Source organism: Panicum hallii, chromosome 7, assembly GCF_002211085.1.
Source record: "Panicum hallii strain FIL2 chromosome 7, PHallii_v3.1, whole genome shotgun sequence".
NCBI classification, from domain to species: domain Eukaryota; kingdom Viridiplantae; phylum Streptophyta; class Magnoliopsida; order Poales; family Poaceae; genus Panicum; species Panicum hallii.
Window position 1 is genome coordinate 36,908,352 of NC_038048.1, and position 16,235 is coordinate 36,924,586.

General features: G+C 54.4%; 3 protein-coding genes across 3 annotated transcripts; 2 read left to right on the forward strand and 1 right to left on the reverse strand.

Moving 5' to 3' along the window:
- Positions 1-7,659: 7,659 nt before the first annotated feature.
- LOC112899553 (glyceraldehyde-3-phosphate dehydrogenase A, chloroplastic) lies at positions 7,660-9,393 on the forward strand. The gene is made up of 3 exons (XM_025968059.1): positions 7,660-7,877; positions 8,004-8,553; positions 8,655-9,393. The coding sequence occupies exons 1-3, from the start codon at positions 7,722-7,724 to the stop codon at positions 9,155-9,157; spliced, it is 1,209 nt and encodes a 402-aa protein (XP_025823844.1). The 5' UTR covers positions 7,660-7,721; the 3' UTR covers positions 9,158-9,393.
- Positions 9,394-9,856: 463 nt separating this feature from the next.
- On the reverse strand, positions 9,857-12,597 carry LOC112899554 (ran guanine nucleotide release factor). Its single transcript, XM_025968060.1, has 7 exons — positions 12,312-12,597; positions 12,137-12,172; positions 11,899-12,036; positions 11,646-11,732; positions 11,044-11,091; positions 10,886-10,962; positions 9,857-10,294 (listed from the first exon to the last, which is right to left on the reverse strand). The coding sequence occupies exons 1-7, from the start codon at positions 12,384-12,386 to the stop codon at positions 10,147-10,149; spliced, it is 609 nt and encodes a 202-aa protein (XP_025823845.1). The 5' UTR covers positions 12,387-12,597; the 3' UTR covers positions 9,857-10,146.
- A 1,533-nt stretch (positions 12,598-14,130) lies between these two features.
- Positions 14,131-15,879, forward strand: LOC112901175 (agmatine coumaroyltransferase-2-like). The gene has a single exon (XM_025970022.1). The coding sequence runs from the start codon at positions 14,413-14,415 to the stop codon at positions 15,757-15,759; it is 1,347 nt and encodes a 448-aa protein (XP_025825807.1). The 5' UTR covers positions 14,131-14,412; the 3' UTR covers positions 15,760-15,879.
- The last annotated feature ends 356 nt before the right edge of the window (positions 15,880-16,235 follow it).

Consider the following 16,235-nt stretch of genomic DNA (forward strand, 5'->3'; position numbering starts at 1 on the left):
CGTGTCAGGTACCGCAGCGGCCGGACGGTGGGCCCACGTGGCAGCGTCATTGGTAGGGTGCTGGGGTGCCCATGAATGCGTGTGCAGCGTTCGCGGCGGGAGCGGAACAAGTGGGTTTGGTGACTTTGTCGTATACCCGTGCATGTACGCGTACGGGAGAGTACACGTATAGCGTAGGAGCTACACGGATGCAATTGAACGAGGACACGGGTGGCTTTGTTTACAGGCGGTAAAAGAGAGAGAGAGAGAAAACACGAAAAGTTACCCGCTTCTGTTACGGCCCGCAGAGCGTGGGGACCACGCCTCGGGAGGCAGCGCAGGTGGGTCCCGCGAGCGTGGGCACCAGGTTCCAGAGCGGGTGCAACGGATTTTGTAATTCCGTGTGTTTATCATTTAGCTTTAAAAAAAAGAGAGAGAGAAATCATCGACGAAGAGGTATACAATCTTATACCTCATACTCGCTTCGTTCATTAAAAAAATAGCAAACCTCAAATTCATATATTTAAAAACTCATCATTCTAAATGTAAGAATGAGGGGTACATTTTTAGTACCTTCATCGGTAGAAAAAAGTTTTGATCAACATTCTAACTAGCCCGTTGAGGAGGTATGCATTTTGTGTCATATGGATCTATAGGAGAAAGATGAGTGATAGAGCAAACCAACCGTCCGGAGCATATGTGAAAGGGAAGATCATGATGTCATTAGTCGAAAATCAACAGGTTGTACATGTTTATTGCGACGTTGCTAGCTCGAACCAATGGTCTCTCCCTAGTATCATAAGTAAACCAGGTTATTACGTGATTTGTACCTTTTAGAACATATTACTTGTTAGAAATTTATGTATGTCAGCATCCCTTTTAATCCTTGTGCTGGGTAGAGTATGATCTTCAAAACCAAACACGTATTGAGTGAGACATGATGCTAGCGTTGATATGGTGGCGGTAACGGTATGAGACGACAGGCAGTATCGATGGATAATATTGTTGGAGCGTAGGAACAAGAGGATGCTCTCTCGAGGTGGAATACAATTTTATCCCATGGTCCAGTCCATTTCGTGTTTCTAAGTTTCTAACTTTATATGTTTTTAAGGATATTTTACAACGAAAAAGTACGGCTAATGGAAAACACAAAGTAGCTGGTTTTGATTTTAATAAGCACAAGCCGGATATAAAAATTTTAGTCAACTACCGGCATGTACCAGTCGCAAGATTACGATGAAGAGTTGGATACATAAAATACAATCAAGATAGACAACTCTAGCAGACCATCTAAAGAGCCTCTATCTCAAATTTAAAGGATAAAGTAAAATAAAAAAGATACACTTCAGCAGATCATCTACTAAGCCTCTATTTTAGGGAGATCTCTAAATCCTCTTATCCATCCTCTGTTCCCAGAGGGTGTCTAGGAAGCCCTCTAGTATAAATTAAAATTGAGAGTTATTACTGGAGTTGAAGTAAATTTAGAAACCTCCGCAAAATAGGGGCAATCCTCGTTTAGCATTTGGAGGTCTTTGCTGGGGTTGCTAAACGAGCGCATCGTCACGGCATGTGAGGCGGCGGGAAAAATAACCCAAGAAAACACGCCGATTCAAAACCGTCATCACGCGGGTGGTTGTCAGATCTAATCGCGCAACTCAAGTGTATTTTGTATCGTTGCGGAGCGCAGAGCGTGAAGAAAGAATTTGGATGAGTGGAGGAGAGAAAGAAGATTAGGGGCCCGGCGAAATATCAAGGTGCCACGGTGCGTGGCCGGTGGTTGGGGATCAGACTTGTCTTCTTCCTCTCGTTCTTCTTTTCGTTTTAATTAATGAACGATGGATCAGGCTTGCTTTCATCTCCCGTTGATTATATTTTCTCCTCGTCGGCGGTCAAAGAATCCTAAGAGCACGAAGCGGAGAGGGAGGGAATCAAGGGCGCGCGCCGGATCTGCCAGAGCGGCGCGCCGAGGAATTCGCGGCGTCACGGGACTCCTGTGGTGCCGGTGCGGCGGTGGGGGCGCCGGCGCGGCGCTGGGAGAGGCTCGCCGGTGGCCCCCGCCGGCCAGTTCCATGACTCGGTGCCCGCCAAGGCGTGATCGGGACACTGAATGCTTCAGCGTTGGTGCCGCCGTGCGTGCCTGTTTCTCAGCTCCGGACTCCATCGCCATCCCATTTCTGCTGGGACTGCCGCGCTGGGAGGTAGGATAAGGCTGTAGTACGTGCGGCATCTGCGTCCTCGACCCGGGATTGATTCGACGAGGCGGGTGTAGGCTTTTCTGATACGGTTTCGGACAGGAATCAATGCTGGGATCGCGCAACGCCATTACGAGCACCTCTCGCCGGTGCAAAATAAGCGTGGACGCGAGCCACCGTCTTTACTCTGGACTCCGGGCTGGTAGCCATGCCGGCGAGACGACGCCAGCCGCGGCGCGCGGTGTCGCGTCGACATGAATAAGTAAAGTAAATCCGCCCCGCCCGCATCGAAGATACGGACATGGGGTGCGTGTGAATGCCGAAGAAGGCGGCACATGTTTGCAGGGGAAGACGGCGGCGCATGCCGGAACAGTTCGAAATCTTTGGATCCGCTCGGGCTCGGCTGGCTTGCCGCGCTGGACGACTCGACCAGCCCGACGCGCGCCTCCTGGCTGGCCCGTCTCCAGGGCTCAGCAGCCGTACGTGCAGGTCGGGGACCATCCTGCACCTCAGCACCTGCAGGGAGGTGCGCCCCTCAACACGATGCCGCCGAAACGCGCAGCGCCGCAGCTGCCGATCGTTCGTTCATCAGCCGGCCACCGCCAGCTGACAAGTGAAACAGTAGCGGAGGGAAAGAAAAGGCGAGTGCTCGGACGGCCAAGCCGTGGCAACTAACGAACAAAGTACCGCTGTAGTAGGGTACCTAAAGGTTTTTTTTTCGAGAGACAGGTACCTAAAGTTTTTTATGCCGCTACTTACTTCCATGCCGCCACCGACAGGCATTCGTCCTACCTAAAGTTTTTACTACGTATGCCTGTCGTATACTGTACTTTGGTAGGCGCAAAAGTTACGGACGTGTTGTTCAGTCAGCCAAAGCTCGGTACTAGCTCACTACCGTAGTAGTCTGTAGGATCACGGTGTGTACGTACGACTGTACACGCACGCACGCATGTCGGAACGCAGAGCTAGCTAGGGTTCCTGTCACGTCACGCGGGCCGGGTCGCGGCGAGGATGCGGTTCGTTACGACGGGGCTGGCGCCCGGCCGCCCGATGCGGCGCCGCAACGGTTTTCCGGCGCTCGTGGGGCCGGGGGAACAGGATGGCGAGAACGGGGCGCGAGCTCGCCGCGCTGCCGCTGCCTATGCTCGCGCGCCCGGTTTTCTTTCCGTTTTCCTGTCCTGAAGCCGGCGCACCTCGCCCTCGCTCCGCGGGCCCAATCTTCGAGGCCGGCAGGAGCGCGGTAAACGCCGGCGCGTGAATCTACCGGTGGAGCCCGGCATGCACATGCTCTTTGCACGATACTGATAACGTGGCGAGGTTCCAGAGGCTGTTTGGTTTGCTACTAATTTTTACAATATCAAAATCAAGATATGCTAATAAGATTTGGCTAATTCATATAAAAAATTGGTAACTTTGACTAAAATTATAGTAACTTACTAGAAATTTTTTAAACCTTACAAAAGAAGAAGTATTAACTGGCACTAAACCAAATGAATACATAAATTTCTTGCCAATAATTTGGCAAGCCAAGATATTGCCATGATCTTTGGCAAAAATTGACATCCAATCAGACTAGATACTATATCCAAATCGCTTTTCTTCGCTTCGGCTGGCAGTTCCGAGCAACAAAATTCACAGCCCTCACCTGAGAGTGCAAGGCAAGGGCAATGTCACCGTGTGACCAGCGTAGTAGGAGGCCATGGCCAAGGACAGGAAAGAGAGCAGAACACGAACAGCGAGGCGAGCTGGCGGTCAAAGCTAGCGGCCACGTACAGAGCTGAGGACACGTCGCGTCCAACAGTGGGCGTGACTGGGACTCCGATCCCGATGAGACCAGGCGACGGGATCTGATCGCTGATGCCCATTTACCGTGCTGTCTAGCCGCGGGACGTTCGATTTTAGAGGACTAAATTTATCATTTAGTTTTAGCTTTAATTATAATCCTATCTTTTCAAAAATAATTTTATCATTTAAAGTATTAAATAAAATTTAATTATAAAACTAATTGCATAACCTCTGGCTAATTCGTGAGCTAATTCGTAAGATGAATCTAACGAGATATGTTAATTTATAATTAGCGGAGGGTTATTGTAGCATCATTGTTGCAAATTATAGATTAATTAGGCTCATTAAATTTATCTCGCGAATTAACATCCATCTGTGAAAAAAATTATAAATAGATTTTATGTAATATTTGTAAATATTAAGATTCTCTTTTGATATTACTGAACTAAAAGTTTAGGCGTCGATAACCAAACGGCGCTACTGGTAACTAGCTAGCCGTCGGCCCAGCATCGCGATGGGAGGGGGGGGGGGGGGATGGGAATGCGGGGACGGGAAGGAATCTAGCTCCAGCGTCAGGCGCTCCTTCATGGCAAGCAAAATGGCGACCTACTCTAGCGTTGCAGCGCGGGGCGCGCCGGCCGTCGCAGTGCCGGTGCGTCGCGTTGGAACCCTAAGACCCCAGCATTGCTAGTACTCTTGACTAGTAGCCTCCGTAGCTTGCCGCGAGGTTGATCGCGTACTTGTACCGTGCCAATTCTGTCGCGGCAAGCTATAAGCGAAGTTCGTTAGAGAGAACAAGTTATTAGCGGCAAAGGGGAAACCGGTGTTTCCGTCACTGACCGCCAACGAACGCGTCGAGCCGAGGGCGAGCCGCGCGCACCGGAGACGATGCCGCCGACGGAACAATGTGAACCCTTCTGCGCTCCTCCATCCCGCCGGTCCTTGAGCCGAGTGTCGTGTCGCCACATGCATGTTACGTCGCCATCGCTACGCCGCGCGCGGCCACGCCGCCGGCGGGCTGCCGCTCCGGCCGCGGCTGGTGCCCGGCCACGAGAGGTACGAGCTGATCCATGTACTCCGGCCTCCTCCGGCTTGGTATAAACGCCTCGTGCAGTTGTGCGCACAGGACAGGACAGAGACGACGGCGTTATTGCTCGACGATCATTTAGTAACGGCAACGGGAAGCATGAGGGGCTATTAAAACTCCCCCGCCACTGCTCCGGACATGTGCCGCGCTGAAGCTGGCGCGTGCAGGTGCTACGTGCTACTAGGACCTCAGAGGTGTCGAGTCAGAAGGACATGTCGTGTCGATGCCACGCAAGTACGAGTACTAGACTAGCTAGCCCAAAGTACACCGTACGGTGTAGGTACGTACTACCCCTTATGGAGGAGGAGGAGAGGTTGACACTGATAGAGAAACTGATAGCGAGCCAGTGACAACTGACAAGAAAGGAGCTAGCTGAGCCCGATGAGCATCTGCCGCTGCATGGATGGGGATTGGAGATGCCGAGATGGAGATGGAGCCGGGCGACGGGAAGGCATGCGCGCACGCTCGCTGATCCAGCCATGATAGCCGCCACGGGGGCTAACAACGACCGGTCAGTGACGCGACCATGGAGTCCGCGGTAGAGGGGCCCGCCCGGGGCGGGGCGGGGGGGGGGGGGGTGGGGGGTGGGGAGCGCCAGCGGCCGCGTCGGGTCCGATGGAGCCTGCCCGGCGACGCCAGCTGCAGGGTCCCATGGTGGCACGGCAGGCAGGCGAGCATGGTGGCAGGCCCTCACATGTGCCGGGTCTTTGTTTGCTCCTCCTCCAGCCCTGCGCCCCGTCACGTTGGGGGCGCCGCGCGCGCGGATGGGCTGGCTAGCTAGCTCGGGCCAGGCGGCCAGAGCGCCCCGCCTGCCGCGCCGTACGCGCCGCGCTCCGGGCAGTGGCAGCCGCGCATGGCATGGCAGGCAGGAAGGCCGAAGCCCGAAGGCCCCCGAGCCGGCTGGCGTGTGTCAGCGCGGCGGCAGCCGGCAGGCGAGGCGAGCATGCGCCTGGACCTGGAGCCCGGAGCCTGCGCCGTGCTGCGTCTGCGTGGCGTGCGCAGGCCGCGAGCTATCTGGCCGCCGCGAGCCGCTCCGTTCACACGCACGCCCATGGCGGCCACGCACCGCGCGGGGTGGGTTCGGAAGCCGGCAGCGAGGAATGTGGTCTGTCGTCGGGCGTGGCGTGGCGTGGAACCCGTTCGAACTCGCGCGGGCTTTGTTTGAGCTGGCGGCTCAGTTCCAGAAAGATTCCGCGGTTAAAAACTCCGGGGAGGGGGGGGGGGGGGGCACATGCGATGATGCCAAGGCTGCAGCCTGTAGTGTGTGCAGATACAATAGTGTTACGAGGACTTCCAACAAGTTGCTGCTTTCCCAAACTATTCTACTCGTCTCTGCCTCCCTGGGAGCGGTAAACGGTGCGTTCGAACCGTATCCCCTTGCACCTTCGCTCTCATTTCTTTTTTATTTATTTATTTACACACCTCACCGGTGTCTACCTGCTGGGTTTGCCTTAAGCCTGGTTACTCTACCAGTACACTGTACATTTCTGCTTCGTTCGTTAAAGTTTTGAGAGAAGAAACCAGGAGGCGTTTGGTGGGTCTGTCCGCGCCCCGCCCCCTCCCCCGGTCCGCTTCTGCGACGCGCCCACGCGTCCGCCAGGTGGAGCAAACCGCAAAAGCACGCGGGGAATCGAGCAAGCCCATGTCTTTGTCGGGCCCGTTTCGTTCGTCTAACCACACCCGGGGCGGTGCATGCCGGCTGGGCTGACGGCGCACACATCACGTGCGCGCTCGGCCTGCCCGACCCTTGTTCTTTGTGGGCTTGCCGTGCGGCTCGCGGCCTGGTATGTGTGTCTGCGGGCGAAGCAGCCCACTCGATGGAGAATGGGGAGATCCTTGATCGTCCGTGCAATGCTGGTGGCCTTGCTTGCGCACATAGAAGCAACGCGACAAGCTTCAAAGCGCCAAGCAGACAGAGAGCGACGCTTGCCCACATACCCGTACCGGGAAAAATAAGATCCTGAGAAGTGAGAACTGGAGGTCAGTTCGCACCGCGTCGGCCTAGCCGGCTAGCCGCGCGCTTGCTCACGATTCAGAGAGTCACGTCTCCTCCTCACGCTCCTGCCTGCCATCCCGTCGACGCGCACGACCGCCTCACGAAATCGGGAGGCCGCTGGCGGTCGGGCGTCCCTCGAAACAGCATCCACGCCCGACCGCGAGAGCGCGCGGCCTCGACCGAATCCAACGCCGAATATCCATCCATCAGCTAGCGACCTGGCGTTGCTTTCAGCACCTGAGGCCTGGAAGCTCCGGCCCGCCCGGCAGCACAGCTCCCGCGCTCCCCGGCCGTCACAAAAATTCCCAACTCCTTACCGCTGCCACTTCTACCGGCACCACGCCGCGACCAAGAATCCACCGACGGGACGAGAGAGGGGAAGAATACTGAGGCGAAACCACGGGCACGAAAAAAGGCCACACGTTTTGATCGAGCGGCACAGTGAAAGGGTGTGGGTGCCGCGGCGGCGGCCATCGGCAGCCATACGCTGGGGGCCTGGGGCTATCCGAAATCTGATCCCTCGGCCAATCGGGGCCTCACGATCCCGCGCCGCGCCCCCGGGCACCACAAACGCGGCCACCCCAATCCGCCGGCCCGTATATACGCCGTCCGCCTCGAGCGTGCTGGCTGGCATCCTCGTCAGCTTTGATCCCGCGCCCTGCTCCGCTGCTCCGTGGCCGCCATGGCGTCGCCCATGCTCTCCGCCACCACCGTCCCGCTCCAGGGCGCCGGCCTCTCCGAGTTCTCCGGGCTCAGGAGCTCCGCGTCGCTGCCGCTGCGCCGGAGCAATGCCGCCTCCGACGACTTCATGAACGCCGTCTCCTTCAGGACCCACGCGGTACGCGCGCTAGCTCCCTCCTTCGGGAACGTGTCAGCTTGATTCGCTGTCGTCGCAGCTACGGCTGGGGATCGGGGGATGAACGAACGAGCGCGCTCGCGCTCGCTTGGCTGTGCGCGCATGCAGGTCGGCACGAGCGGCGGGCCGAGGCGGGCCCCGACGGAGGCGAAGCTCAAGGTGGCGATCAACGGGTTCGGCCGCATCGGGCGCAACTTCCTGCGCTGCTGGCACGGGCGCGACGACTCGCCGCTCGACGTCATCGCCATCAACGACACCGGGGGCGTCAAGCAGGCGTCGCACCTGCTCAAGTACGACTCCACGCTCGGCATCTTCGACGCCGAGGTGAGGCCCGAGGGCGACAACGCCATCTCCGTCGACGGCAAGGTCATCAAGGTCGTGTCGGACCGCAACCCCAGCAACCTGCCCTGGGGGGAGCTCGGCGTCGACCTCGTCATCGAGGGGACGGGGGTCTTCGTCGACCGCGAGGGCGCCGGGAAGCACATCCAGGCGGGGGCCAAGAAGGTGCTCATCACCGCGCCGGGCAAGGGCGACATCCCCACCTACGTCGTCGGCGTCAATGCAGACCAGTACAACCCCGACGAGCCCATCATCAGCAACGCGTCCTGCACCACCAACTGCCTCGCGCCGTTCGTCAAGGTCCTCGACCAGAAGTTCGGTGCGTCCGCGCGTGCTCTTGTTTGCAATCCATATGATTATCAACAAGCCACCACGTTCCGCTCCGATCTACGCAGCTCATGTGACTAACTAATGGCGCAGGCATCATCAAGGGCACCATGACCACCACCCACTCCTACACCGGCGACCAGAGGCTGCTGGACGCCAGCCACCGCGACCTGCGCCGCGCCCGCGCCGCCGCGCTCAACATCGTGCCCACCTCCACCGGCGCGGCCAAGGCCGTCGCCCTCGTGCTCCCCAACCTCAAGGGCAAGCTCAACGGGATCGCGCTCCGGGTGCCCACCCCGAACGTCTCCGTCGTCGACCTCGTCGTGCAGGTCTCCAAGAAGACCCTCGCCGAGGAGGTCAACCAGGCGTTCCGCGACAGCGCCGCCAACGAGCTCAGCGGCGTCCTCGAGGTCTGCGACGCGCCGCTCGTGTCCGTCGACTTTAGGTGCTCCGACGTCTCCTCCACCATCGACGCCTCGCTCACCATGGTCATGGGCGACGACATGGTCAAGGTCATCGCGTGGTACGACAACGAGTGGGGATACTCCCAGAGGGTCGTCGACCTAGCTGACATCGTCGCCAACAACTGGAAGTGAAGCGTTGCGTTGTAACCCATCCTCGAATTCGAAATTTTCCCCAGGCTCTTCCCTGATGATGATTTGTAATGAGAAATCGAGGCCCCAAAACTCCCCAACAGTCTCCTTTCCTTTTCCCCCTCCCTCTTCTCTCTGATTTTTCATTGTCGAGGGACGGATTATTATCGACTTCCGGCAAAGGAAATCGCAACGCTGTATAATGTGGATTTGTAATATATACTATCGGTTGCAAGATCCTCTTGTAGATTTCAAACATTTTGTTGAAAGACGTTCAAACATGGCAATTTCGGAACCAGATTTCTTCAGGTGTTCACCACACTTAGAAGCAGATCAATCCAACTACAGTGATCGTACAACTGAAACGTTCCAGTGCTAGCATGATATAGCCATCCGTTCAACTGACGAATAGCAGGCTGCACTTCTAGTCTTTCAACTTGGTGTGAAATGAGCCAGAAACCAACCTGCCTTAAAGTATGAATTACGATAAATCTCCAAACAGATTGGATGCGTCAATAGGAAGTAGTGAAGCATCAGTTAAAATGTGTGACCAAATGATCCATCCAACTGGTATCGACTCAATTTGTCATTTGGCAGTTGGCATTTCCCACAGACTTCATAGTTCACATGTTCGTCATCCTGGATCCTTGGTGCAGGGTGCAGTGGGCGATCAGTGATCGATCAAGAGTATATGGTACCATGTTGGACAAAAACTGTCAGACCATACAATGAAATGCAAGGTTGACATCTTTCCCTTCTCAAACATCCTGCAAAACTTAAAAGCATCATCTCCCTTACAATTTTGATAGCTTCATATCGGATATCTCAATTCAAATGCCCCAGGTTTAGGTTAAAAGACAGATTTGGTTCCACTGATCAAGCAGGATCAGTTGACTACATTCTGCTACAATTTAGCTGACAAATTCTACTGATGCCAGGGCCGTTTGTAAGACACTACTTAGTACTAGATCTAAAACAAGAAAACAGCTACTTCAAGGCCCTCCATTGAAAAGGTTCCAATCATGCACATTGAAATTCATCACAGCAACTTTGAAGATCTCAGACATCGGTAAACATCCAGCTTGTTCAGCAGGTATGGCTGGACCAGCCGCAACTGCGGCAGCACTTTCACTCAAGGGGCTGAAATAAAATCAGACAGAATAAACCAATTAGGGGGCAACAAACACTAATCCCTCATTTTACTAAATAAATACCACCGCTCATGTTTTGAACCTTTAGGACCATCATGTTTCTTGCAGTACATTAGAATTCTGTTACATCTCCATTTAACTACTTATACGGTTTTTGATATTTGGGTTCTCCCAATTCTACTGCACTAGCATTCAGTGTGCCGAGGTACAAAGCTGAAAGAAGTTTTTCTATCTGAACATAAGGGTATTCCATAGTGCGAAGCTGACGGTGACTTGCAAAAAAAGGGTATGTTTAAGAAGCAGAACATCCAGTCATTTACTAAATTAATGTCCTGTTTCAACATTATGGACCCTCATTTTAACATGTCAAGATGTATTTATGCAAGCATCCAAAACAGTATACTAATATAATTCCATACACAGGCAAACAAATGCCAGTAGATGGTAATTGTGTTATTTAAAATCAGAACAAGCTTCCCAGCCTTGAGGAAACATGAAATAGTGAAACTATTTTGTTCAAGAATAGTATGAAATACCCATTAATAACAGGAAATATGCGATAACAATCTACAGGACTTACTTTATCAACAGCGGCTCGTAGGCGGTGATAAGTACATCAGTTGCTGCATTCTTGAGACGTATGTTTGCCAGGTAAAGCTATAAACGCAACGCGGCATTCAGTTTGAAGAGCCAATATATCAAATGTTTTTAACAATACTCATCAAGGGTGGTACTCACTCGAACAATGTTCTGTGCTTCTCTGCCCTGCCTCCCTTTTGAGACGGCCTACATAGAGAACGAAAAGAGGGAATGAGATCCTACCATGCATTTTTCTGACACTACTTAGTTCTATTTCTCTACCATTTGAATGCATATCAAGAAACTGAATTAGAAATGCCAACAATCATCAATGTGCAGTTGAACATATGTTTCATAAGGCACAACATTTCCTGGATAGCCACTTCTCCCAATTGAAGGCTAAAAATTGCCTTTTCTCCCACCCTACCGTGAAAAATGAGAAGGATGTACTTCAGCGTGCCTTCATATCTAAATTCTGAAGGTGCAGTCACCACATGAGAATACTTGAGCAAATCAAGCTCCTCGCAATGTCTGCCTGACTTAGATTCATCGTTACTGTTTGTTAAGGATGTTTAATCAAAACTGAAAACTTGTTTAGTTTCCTTAATATGCACAAAAGGATTACACTACACTTGTACAACACTAGAAATCTTTTACCAATTAAACCAAAGAAGCAAGAACAGAAACCAATAGACGACCTAGATTGATCAGGGTGGCAGTGTGGCACACCATACTGATATTGGTACAGTAAATAAGCTTACCAGCTGGCCAACTGAAGTTCCAGCCACCGCAGGTGCTTCTCCAAGACGCAAGCTAGCTAGCTCGAGCGTTCCAGAATGCTCAACCACCTAGCAAACAAACAAGCAATAATTTACCAACATGTCTTTTACGTTAATCCAGTTCAATCAGGTAGCCATCCAACCTAATAGTTCTCTAAACACATTGGTAATTTGCCAAATGAGTCTGTTACATATGGCTTAGTGGCACTAATTAAACTTGTTGATTTTTGTTTACCAAGTTGTCCCCGGCGTCTTGTTCGTTGGCGATGTCGCGCAGGAACCATAGCGCGCTGCCGGCGTCGTCCACCTCGCCCTTGAGATCGAGCAGCTCGAAGATGAGGCTCTCGTCGCGGGCTGGATCAACAAAAACCTCCTGCGCGGCACCGCCCGTCAAACAGACAGCAAACAAATTCTCCAAACGCACGCAAACACATACTACAGTATCGGAACTGCAATGCGAGAACAGCACGAACCTGATGGTCGGGGACCTCCCGGATGTTGCTCACGTCCTGAACATATAAAAAAAAACCGAAGCCCAAAACCAAATGTCAGCGCCACGCGCACGCAGAAAATGGAAAGGAAACCTCGGGGAGTCGGGGGCCAAGGAGGAAGGTGCGGGGGGAAGGCGGAAAGCCTCCAGCCTCGTACCTGGAAGCGGGCGGGGAAGGCGGTGGAGATGGCGCCGCCGAACAGGGGCCGCGGGACGCAGCTCTCGCCGGCCATCCCTCGACCAGCTCTCCTCTCGGTCTCGGCGCTCCAGAAAGGGGGGACAGCTTCCAGAGCGTGGTGGAAGGGGGCGCGGAGGGAGGAGGGGCCGGCGGCGATTCGGACGCCGGTTATATAGGCGGCGGGGTGGTGGGGGCGGAGTCTCCGCGCGTCGATCTGACGCAGCGTCGCAGCAACGGCACCGCGTGGAGGCTACGCACGCCGAGGTGTCCGCCGCGGCCGGTTCGGTTGGTAAGGTAGCTCTAGCTCCGCTCGCGGCGGCAGGCCCGCGGCGGGCGGGCTGTGCGGGCCGAATCGAGTGAGGGAGACAGGACGAGGCCCACAAATTGCCGTGGGCTGCCTACCAGTACCAGCCCATTCTGACAAGAAAAATGTCCTTTCTCTTTGTTACTAAAGCATACATGATCCAATGAGTAAGAAATTTTTACTAAAACTCAAGTATATAATTATTAGCACACTATAAAAATTTCAAAATAATTGGACCATAAAAATTATAGCTATTAACTAATTACTAAAAAGTATATATCTAAAAGTACAACAAAATTTTTTTACTAAATTATATCATATCATATGTTCACTGCGTAGATCACTTGTGTGGAGTCCAAAAAAAATTAAATTTTCTATTTTATAACTTTGTTTTGATTTACTATGATTTTTAAAGATTCAGCTAAAATAAATATATATATAAAAAAGAGAAAACCCACTGAGAGAAACCAGCCAGGGAGATCATGTGTCCAGTATCGCGAGTCCGAAGAGTCCAGACGGACGATTTCATTGTCTAGGGAGGAAATACGGATTCGTCCTAAACTAAGTTCAGGAGTTTAGGGAACTAAAAAGGATTTTTTCTTGTGACAAGCACATGCCTTACTTAGGAGTAGCCACAGGTAAGGTTTTTTTATGCAACCTGTCCATTCGGATTCGGATTCAAGTTCTTAACTCAGCATATGTGCTCGTATTTTTAAGATTTATTTCAAGGTTTAATCGGCGCTATTCTTTTAGTGGTAGGCGAGGTACCCATCAATAGGAAGGCGCATATGATAATTTCGTCAATCTTGAGAATCCGCCGGCTCAATCTCTTGGAGGTGCTCATTGGAGTAGATTTGCTTGTGAGTATTTATAGAGATGAGTGTTACTATGTATACGTGAGCGTACGTGTTTGTACTATGTTTCATAAAAATATCTGAAAAAATAGGAGTAGAGTGTACATCAGATTGATTTACCCGCTTAGTCTCTTGAAAGTGCCCATAGAGGTAGGGTCGCTTGCGTGTATTTTATAGGAGTGAGTGTGTGCACGTGTATATAAGCGTGTGCGTCTCTTGGAGGTGCTCGTATGGGTAGCGTTGCTTGCGTGTATTTATAGAGGCGAGTGTGCGTGCCTCTACATGAGCATATACGTATGTATTATGTCTAAAAAAATCTGAAAATTTTGAAAATTAGGAGTAGAGTGCACATCCCACCATGCTCCCCTTTGACTCTTTAGAGTGTTCTGTGCAGGCCTCTATTGGGAAGGTTCGCCTGAGGCTTCGATTAAACACAATACAATCCAAAACTTGAAATTTATTGCCATCAACGAAGGTCATCGGGAGTCAGGTACTAGGGCTATCCAAACAGGTTGAACTGTGAGTTCGGTGCAAGTTAGCAGGTGATGCTTTGCATCAACAAAAGACCATCACAGGAGATGGGATTAACGAGTGCAAACCAGCTGCTGCCAAAACGACGAGTTTGGAGATAGACTAAACAACCAAAGCATCACCAGTTCTTGTGACACCCATAACCATAATCTGGCTGCAATGGCGGTCCAAATCCCGGCTATTAGGGACGGTAGCGGTAGGAGAAGATAACAAGGGAATGGACTATGGAGGATAGCGGGGAAGGCGGCAAGTAGGACAAGCAGGATACCGGGGCTTGGCGCTCTAGGGCGGTGGTTATTCTAGTTCAAAATATAGCGCCAACCATCATCATCACCATCATCTTACTGGATGTCTGGATTAGCTTTCCGACGACGCGCGTACAGTCACCAGGCATGAAGATCACCGTGCACTCGTCCAAGGCCGTCAGGCCCGACTACGGCGCCGGCCGCGCCCCGTTCGCGGCGGCGGGCGCCGTCCCGCTCACGGTGTTCGACAGGGCCAGCTTCGACCAGTACATCTCCGGCATAAGCTTCTTCCGCCCGCCGGCCCCGCCCACCGCCGTTCTCGAGGCGGGGCTGGCCAGGGCGCTCGCCGAGTACCGCGAGTGGGCCGGCCGGCTCGGCGCCGACGCCCGGGGCGGCCGCGCGATCCTGCTCGACGACGCGGGCGCGCGGTTCGTCGAGGCGACGGCCGACGTCGCGCTCACCAGCGTCATGCCGGCGCTGGCGGAGCCGGCGCCCGCGGCGGCGGGGCTGCACCCGAGCGCCCCCGGCGCCGGCGGGGAGCTGCTGATGGTCCAGGTCACGCGGTTCGCGTGCGGCTCGATCGCCGTCGGCCACACCATGAGCCACGTCGTGGCCGACGGGCGGGCCGCCTGCAACTTCCTGCTCGCGTGGGGCCAGGCCACCCGCGGGGTCCCCGTCGACCCGGTTCCGGCGCACGACCGGGCGTCGCTCTTCGTGCCCCGGGACCCGCCGCGGTTTGAGTTCGAGCACCGCGGCGTCGAGTTCGGGCCGCCTCACCCTCGCCCTCACGGCGGGGAGGCGCGCGACGCCGGCGACGCGGTGGTCGTGCACCGGGCGCACTTCAGCCGGGAGCTGGTCTTCGAGCTCAGGTCGCGGGCGTCGGCGCGGGCGCCGCGGCCCTACGGCACGGCGCTGTGCCTGGTGGCGCACCTGTGGCGGTGCATCACGAGGGCGCGCGGGCTCGACGGGGGCGCGGTCACCGCGCTGCGCGTCGCCGTGGACGGGCGGGCGCGGATGACCGGCCCCCCGCGTGGGGTGCCCGAGGGGTACACGGGCAACGCCGTGCTCTGGGCGCGGCCGGCCGCCGCCGCGCGGGAGCTGGTGGACGGGCCGCTGTGGCACGCCGCGGAGCTCGTGGCCCGGGCGGTGGCCCGCGTCGACGACGCCTACTTCCGGTCGTTCGTCGACTTCGCGTGCTCCGGGGCGGCGGAGCGGGAGGGGCTGGTCCCGACGGCCGACGCGGCGGAGAAGGTGCTCAGCCCGGACGTCGAGGTGGACAGCCTGCTGCACGCCGCGTTCTGCGACCTGGACTTCGGCGGCGGTCGGCCCTTCTTCTTCATGCCCGGCTACCTGCCGGACGAGGGCTCCGTCTTCCTCGTGCGGTCCTTCTCCGGTGACGGGGGCGTCAGCGCCTACGTGCCCCTCTTCAGCCGCGCCATGGAAAGCTTCAAGAGATGCTGCTACTCGCTGGGATCGGTGGACGCACGTCTTTAGAATTTAGACCCCTGTCTGCTCTTTTGCTGGTGCTTGTTGTAATCCGATCTCCGCCGTCTTGAACTGATTCAAAACCTTTGCAAATCGAATGATGCTAAGAGGTCTCGCATATTTCATGCAGCTTCGGTCGAGTGACTTATCCTTCAATCATGAATCGCCTTTTCTTTTGCGCATGACAACGGTGACGTTGTTCGTAGACTTTTTTGTTTTTGTGTGTGTGTAGTCGCAAGGCGGCACCGTGGCAGGCTGGACGGCGATGGCGCGGGTGAGATGACACAAGGACAAGTGGACAACGTCACCGGCCAGAGACACGACAATTGGCGAGGAAGGGTGAGACTTGAGAGCAGGGGCGAGGGGAAATCGACAGGATTTGATTTAAGTGCGGTTCCCGGTGGGAGCAGCAGGCATGACGGTGAGGACGAACAGGGGGAGGCAGAGATCGACACAGCGCGAGGAAGAAGAAAGAGGAACCGTAT

Coding starts and splice junctions, on each gene's coding strand:
- LOC112899554 (XM_025968060.1), bottom strand. CDS start 12,386: ATGGCCGGCGAGAGCTGCGTCCCGCGGCCCCTGTTCGGCGGCGCCATC. Junction 12,173..12,311: donor CCTTCCCCGCCCGCTTCCAG/GTACGAGGCTGG, acceptor TTATATGTTCAG/GACGTGAGCAACATCCGGGA. Junction 11,733..11,898: donor AAGACGCCGGGGACAACTTG/GTAAACAAAAAT, acceptor TTTGTTTGCTAG/GTGGTTGAGCATTCTGGAAC.
- LOC112901175 (XM_025970022.1), top strand. CDS start 14,413: ATGAAGATCACCGTGCACTCGTCCAAGGCCGTCAGGCCCGACTACGGC.
- LOC112899553 (XM_025968059.1), top strand. CDS start 7,722: ATGGCGTCGCCCATGCTCTCCGCCACCACCGTCCCGCTCCAGGGCGCC. Junction 7,878..8,003: donor TCTCCTTCAGGACCCACGCG/GTACGCGCGCTA, acceptor GCGCGCATGCAG/GTCGGCACGAGCGGCGGGCC. Junction 8,554..8,654: donor GGTCCTCGACCAGAAGTTCG/GTGCGTCCGCGC, acceptor CTAATGGCGCAG/GCATCATCAAGGGCACCATG.